A 7,500-nucleotide genomic window follows, 5' to 3' on the forward strand; every position below is an offset into this window, starting at 1 on the left:
GCAAAGTCAAAATTTACTCTCCAAGACGCGTACGACGTGATTATCACCAGGTAATTCCATCATTTTGGAAATAGCAGCTACTTTACTATTCATCCGTGTCACAAGTTTTCACTGATTTTGGGGCTCATTTTGTTGAAACTCAAGCACGCTTCCAACAGGCCTGTGAACCCTTCCTGCTTACAGAGCAATACTAAAAAAGTTCTCCCATATCACATTTCAACCTTAAGCTCGAAAATTCAATACACAACATGATATTATAATTCACAAAGGCAGAAAATACCACAGAATCCTTTTCCAGCGAAAGTTTTATTGAAACAAACAACATATTTGCTCTTAGAGGCGAAAACCTCTTCCTATTTCATTGCGTGCGTGAAGACAAGAAACTCAATTGTGTCAAATTACCATGTACTTCAGGTAAATACTGCTCACTTTGATTTCGTCTCGACGGGCGATAGATTGTTGTTAAAGTCCAGTACTCGTCGCTTTTGAGATTCATGCCTAGTTTATCCAACTGACTTTCCATTATTGAGCTCCATAAGGGTATATTTTGTTTAAGGATCCACTAAAACGCCATTCGCGTTGCATGACGTTCGACGCCATTGCAGGCTAAGTTAATGATTCTACTGTGTCCACCAGAGAAATCTACGCAGTTCCACTACCCTCTCGATCCTAAGAAAATACGCGCAGAAGGCTCTATGCACAAAGACACCACTTACCAGGAGAGTGACAGGCAAGACTTTTACCGACACGGAGAAAAAAAAATAAAAAAAATAAAAAAAATAAAAAAAATAAAACAAACAAACTAAACGCAGACCTCGACTGGGTTTGCCCATAGGCAACCCAGTAATAATTTTATCACCTAAAAATGTTCCCTAAACAACCTGAAATAACGTGACATAGCCCCTTTAAACCGTTCGTCAGAGCGCTAACGAATTCAGAATTCGAACCCCTTCGAATTCACTCCCTTTAAGTCTAAGCATTTGATACCTATTTCCAGTAAGTGTTAGGATAAATCCATCTTTTTATTTTACGCGAAGAACAGAGTTTATGGGTCACTTTTAGGAGGCGGCGTGGTTCAGTAGTTACGGTGTTGGTTTGCATGCGGTTGGCCTAGGTTCAAATCCTGTTCTAACTTCCGGTTTGGATTAGCTTCCGGTTGCTTCAGATTCAATTCAACCTCACTTTGAAAATAGCCAACTGGTTGCCTCCTGCCAGTTGGGGTTCTTAATCATGTTTCCGTTAAGTTTGAATTGTTTCTTTCTGATTATTAAAAAGTGGGGTGCCGGTAAACTAGCTTGATAGCTAAGTGCATTTTCACTAAAAACCAAGCATTTTTTTTGTGCCATAAATTGTCTGTATGATTCCGGGACAAGAGTGATGTTGACGTCGGCGAGAAAAGCAAGGGAACAATTTGCGGTTAGTGCAACTAATAGCCCTTATCGAAGTTATCAGTGGTTTTGCAACATAAACGAGGCTAATGGGTCATTTTGTATTAAAATGACCCTTTAGCCTCTTTTGCATGTAGTTTTAAACAAAAGAAAACGTTTCTGCAGGCTCAACTCCAATAAGGACCATTACGTGCATTTTTGGACGGATATCACTGTTGGGATCATCCCTTACTGTTTGTCATTGCATTTTGCCACGTTAGAGAAGTCTATCTTTGCTCTGTGGTCGGGATGAAAATGCTTGCAAAAGCGCACACAGCCACAAGTCAGACTACTGATGGTTGGCATCTGACGTCACGGCGGCCATGTTGGTGTACACAACAATGCAGTAAAATGTCTTTTGGGAATTTGACTCTATTATTATACAAAAACTTGTGGGGCAATTTTCTATTGCTTTGTACACCAACATGGTCGTCTCATCACGTGGATGAAAACCAAGAATAGAGCGTTTTCATCTGACGTCACGGCGGCCATGTTGGTGTACAGAACATTGCAGTAAAATGTCTTTTGGGAATTTGACTATATTATTATGCAAAACTTGTGGGGCCATTTTCTATTGTTATGTACACCAACATGGCCGTCTCATCACGTGGATGAAAACCAAGAATAGAGAGTTTTCATCTGACGTCACGGCGGCCATGTTGGTGTACAGAACAATGCAGTAAAATGACTTTTGGGAATTTGACTCTATTATTATGCAAAACTTGTGGGGCCATTTTCTATTGCTTTGTACACCAACATGGCCGTCTCATCACGTGGATGAAAACCAAGAATAGACCGTTTTCATCTGACGTCACGGCGGCCATGTTGGTGTACAGAACAATGCAGTAAAATGCCTTTTGGGAATTTGACTATATTATTATGCAAAACTTGTGTGGCCATTTTCTATTGTTATGTACACCAACATGGCCGTCTCATCACGTGGATGAAAACCAAGAATAGACCGTTTTCATCTGACGTCACGGCGGCCATGTTGGTGTACAGAACAATGCAGTAAAATGTCTTTTGGGAATTTGACTATATTATTATGCAAAACTTGTGGGGCCATTTTCTATTGTTATGTACACCAACATGGCCGTCTCATCACGTGGATGAAAACCAAGAATAGACCGTTTTCATCTGACGTCACGGCGGCCATGTTGGTGTACAGAACATTGCAGTAAAATGTCTTTGGGAATTTGACTATATTATTATGCAAAACTTGTGGGGCCATTTTCTATTGTTATGTACACCAACATGGCCGTCTCATCACGTGGATGAAAACCAAGAATAGACCGTTTTCATCTGACGTCACGGCGGCCATGTTGGTGTACAGAACAATGCAGTAAAATGTCTTTTGGGGATTTGACTCAATTGTTATGCAAAACTTGTGGGGCCATTTTCTATTGTTTTGTACACCAACATGGCCGTCTCATCACGTGGATGAAAACCAAGAATAGAGCGTTTTCATCTGACGTCACGGTGGCCATGTTGGTGTACAGAACAATGCAGTAAAATGTCTTTTGGGAATTTGACTCTATTATTATGCAAAACTTGTGGGGCCATTTTCTATTGCTTTGTACACCAACATGGCCGTCTCATCACGTGGATGCAAACCAAGCTGAATAGCTTAAACGATACGTCCCTGGTACTTTTAGCTTTTTATTTATTTTAGGGGGCCACTGACCCTCCTTATTCTTTTAAGTTATCTATTACAAAAAACCAACGTAAAAATATGGGCAGAAACAAATGTTGTTGGTGTTTTCTTACCTGCTTTCACGTCAATCTGCGCAAGGAGTTTTGCTGCGCCGGTGAGGAATTGCTCATCAGTGGAACGCTTCTGTAGAATACATCCAAAGGTATTTTAATTGCTTTTTACCATCAGTGCAAGGTCATCTAAAAAACACTCAATCTCCTTCGATTTAAAGGTTAGCCTCGCATTCCAGTGTCATCAACAAAGCTGATGTAGACATAAAGGAGTTACTTTCTAAAGCAACTGTAGTGCGACGTCGGGTTCGATCGTAAGCCCTTCGTCAGATAAAAAGTCTTTGAATACCTTTTTGTGTAAAAAAGTTAACATTATGTTCAATCTGTTTAGCAAACAGTAGAAAAACTGCAAGAAAGACCCTATCCAAGTGCGGCTTTGATTGACGCGCGAACGGCGTAGGTGTCCAATTATAGGGATCCAATTTCAAAATGTTCAATTTAGACACCTATAATTGGACAGCCACGTGATCGCGCGCCAATTACGCGACAAATAGGGAGGCACAGAACCAATCAGATTCGAGAACTTTATAATAGTTACGATTACCCGATAATCACGGGACATGTTTTTGGCGAATCAGGGGCGAAGTCAAAACCAATCGTGATTGGATAGCACGCATTTTTCCGCGCTTGGCGAAGGGCCGCATGTATTTGCTTTGTGCCACGATTGGCTTCTTTGTTATCTATGTCCAATGTGGTTTTGCTTTAATCTACCTCAGTCGAAAGACCACGGATCGTATACCTTTGACTTAGCAGTTGTTGCTCTGGAATATACATTGTACTTCTGGCCGCGTGACAACTTCTTATTAGTAAAACCACCTCTGTCTTCTCCGTCACCAAGAACAAATGTCGTCGAGGGATTAACAGCGCTTGCAGGTATTTGAACAGAAATATAGAAATCAGGTCCACAATTATTCCATTCAGAGATTTTATCAGTCCAATCCTCAACTCGATGCACCAAAACTTGATAATAACTAAAAGCATAAACCAGAGGAAATTAAGTAGATAAGAAATTAAAGTGTCGTGGACTGAGACCGTTGTGCTAGTTACAAAGGATGTAACAGCCAGGTGATCTGGTGACGTAATTTGGAGGACTGGAAAGAAAAATTTTAACACCGTATCCCACAACCGCGCGCGGCCTTAGGTGTTGTTTCCAAATTTCCTGCACTGTTTCAATCGCGAAAACTCAACAGATCATTCCGTGTCTCCACATTTCCTGTGACTTAATGAACATTCAAGTAGAACCGATGGGATCTAACCTCACCTCGCCTCCGCCACGTTGAATTCGAAAATAAAATTCAAGGCCGCGCGCGGTTGTGGGATAGGGCGTTAAATTTCATCACCAAATCACCTGGAAGAGCAAGGAAAAAAGATCGTCCACAATGTACAGCGACTGCTGTCAAAGAGCCCTGTTGTCATTGGAAAGCAACGTGGCAGATAAAAGCCTTTCAGTGGCAGAATTCACTTATGTCTTCCTGAGAGGTTTTACTTTTCTTCACTAAGTGCTGGTTAAGAAGTCTTACCTGATGGGGCCGTTGTCCTGGTTTGCGGGCCAAATAGTTAAATTCACTGATGATCCAGTAGTGTCGATCTTTTGGGTTCCCACTGGGTTTTTCGGTGCAGCTGGGGCTAGTGATAACAAGAAAACACCCTGAAGCAATCTCCCCCTAAAGATGACCATGTTTAATGAGGCACTGTCACGCTAAATTTGCTGTTTTTAGGTCAAAACTGGGTACAAATCTCAATTGGTACTTTAGCTCACAAGTACAACATTCCTCACAACCCACTGAGATGATATGAAATGTATTTATGGAACAAATAGCTATTCGTATTCAAGTTCCAATCCATTTCCATCCACAAACAACGAAGAATGGCTTCAGTGCACTTCAATGGTTATTGGTAACAAAACTACAGAAACATTTTTTGGTCTTCATTGATGCAAAACCGTTTTTTAGTGTTTTGAAGTTTAACTAAAATAGCGTGACACTGCCCTTTAAATATCAAAGATGCTATTTACAAATGCTAGAATGGGAACAATGTCATTAGTGTTAGTTGTGTCACAAAACGACAGAAATCTGGTGTCTGATAACGCCTCCAGTTCCAAAAACAAGCAGCAGAGAGACCTCGGTCAATATTTAACAATGAAATTCGAGGCAATAAAGAGCTGTGAAGTATTTAAAACAGGCAGGCTAAGCTTAATATTAAGATGTGTACAGTGGGCATTTTGCGGTCTTGAATTCTCCGCGAATTGTCGTCAATCCATCAAGTACATATAAATCAATGTTGTGAAAAGCTTCATTAAGTTTGATAACCATAAGTGGACTCCAAAACACTAGGAACAAAAACGAAGGCAGACTAACGACCTTGATCTTGAACTTTTCAACAAAACTTGAACAGATAAAACTTGAACAGATAAAAGATCTTTCCGACAGATGGTCAAGCAAAGACCTCCCAAAATCTAACATTTTGAGGTCGGTTTTTTTTTCATCCAATGGCTCTCAGTGCAGCAGACAGCATGCACAAAGGAAATTAACAAGAAAAAGACAAAACAAAAGAATAACATACCAGCAATCAAAGTATGAGTTGTTACCATGGAACTGTTGTCCCCATTGCCACAGTGTGTTGTAGCAAACACAACAAAGTCGTACTTTGTGCCAGGATATAGATTGGTAAATTCTTCGCTCAATGCCCTGGTTTTTACTGTTCTAGAGTCTGTGAAGTCAGGATAATAACTCTTTGTACCTTTGCAGATAACCTGAAAATGAGTGCAAAGCAAAAACCTCACAAATGTCAGATCATTCCAACTGGGTATTAACTGCGTAAACAAGGGCTTATCTACATTCCAAACGTCAGCTCTTCTTTTGTTAGTCTTCATTTCCCTCCTACTCTATTTTCAGATTTAAAGATTTACAAGTCTTTAAATTTGACACAATCCACACGCCCTCAGTAATCTAAATTCCTCCTTTCTTCCTCTCGCCTTAGCACCTGTGTTTACTTGAGTCACTGTCATTCAAAATATCGGCACCCAAGGAATTATCACAATTAACTAAATGTTTTAACAAAGTTAACCTTTTTTCAAATGTAAAACCTTGGCATATAGCTCGAGGAAGGTGGTCAAAAAGAAAACTAATAGTTCACTAATAAATACCTGGCAATTTCTAATTGAACTAAGTGTAAAAATCAATCAATTACCGTGTACATTTGTACATCATCTCCCGATATCTTGGGCTTTTGCCAGAACAAGGTAATGCTTCTTTTATCTGCAGGACCTGCCTTGACGTCACTTGGTGGACTAGGAGCTGTAACCAAAATAATTGTAAGAGGGTTATCTGTAGATCGAACCATAAAACAATTTGGCAAGTGCATGGCCCAGTGGTTAGGGCGCTTGCCTTGAGATCTGGAGATCCGTGGTTCGAGAGCCGAGGTTCAAGACTCGTTCTGACCACTGGTTCAATTTGTTCCTGGTAGTTCCTGGTTCATCTTCCCAGCTGCACTTGTAAATAGCCAACTGGTTTGCATCCGGCCAGTTCGGATTCTTAACAGTTGTTGTTGTTGTGTTCCGTCGTTTCATTAATTGTTTTTCATTGGCCCTGAAAAGCCCCATGGGGCGCGGTCAATTCAGTATGTATGTATAAGTATGCATTTCATATTTCCCACGACAAAACCTTGTTACTAGAACGTTCAGGATGATGATGGCAGTGACCAGCAACACCCATCTTCCTTGGAGAAATTTTGTAACACACTGATGGAAGATCCCCATTCACTCATACAGAACTACATTTGGAATATGATCTTGCCGTCCGGCGTTCAATATTGTTCTTTAACATTCTCATACAAAACCAATTAAGCGAGGGTTCTAGTTGTAACACTGCCTTATTCTTCAGTTTGCTTTTGACTTTCAAAATTTCAGCTTTTGTAATGAGATCATCCCCAGTATTTAGGTTGCGTATCACTTTTTTAATGCTCTCATTGTCATTGTCCACTGATGAACGTTTCCCAAAGAGGTCACTAAAAATAATGGTGGTACAAGGATGTAGAGAAACCAAACTTAGTTAAATAACCTGAAAGTTGCAGGTTTGACTTCTGCATTTAAGGAACTCTAGTCAGAACAAGGTTATTGAACTACTGCCAAATACTGAGACTAAAAAGAATAGTTATTTTTGTAGAACTGTTAGGACTAGAATGCGTTTCCAAGCGAAATTGTTAACATTTAGTGCGCAGACCAATTTTAAAAAGTCTTATTTGAGCATTTTAGTAATAATGATGATTTTTGATATTGTATAAAAATTAATGCTATGATATATTTTTATTC

The 7,500-nt window shown here is 40.0% G+C and overlaps 1 protein-coding gene across 1 annotated transcript in view; it reads right to left on the minus strand.

Annotated features, from left to right (window-relative positions):
• Positions 1-7,500, minus strand: part of LOC137974333 (uncharacterized) — a 65,909-nt gene that overhangs the window by 4,812 nt on the left and 53,597 nt on the right. The window contains exons 16-20 of the mRNA XM_068821258.1: positions 6,381-6,487; positions 5,754-5,943; positions 4,712-4,817; positions 3,931-4,162; positions 3,195-3,264 (exon numbers count right to left, since the gene is read on the minus strand). Coding sequence (XP_068677359.1) covers positions 3,195-3,264; positions 3,931-4,162; positions 4,712-4,817; positions 5,754-5,943; positions 6,381-6,487 — 705 coding nt within the window. The remainder of the gene's footprint in view (positions 1-3,194; positions 3,265-3,930; positions 4,163-4,711; positions 4,818-5,753; positions 5,944-6,380; positions 6,488-7,500) is intronic.

This window comes from Montipora foliosa, chromosome 10, assembly GCF_036669935.1.
Source record: "Montipora foliosa isolate CH-2021 chromosome 10, ASM3666993v2, whole genome shotgun sequence".
NCBI lineage: Eukaryota > Metazoa > Cnidaria > Anthozoa > Scleractinia > Acroporidae > Montipora > Montipora foliosa.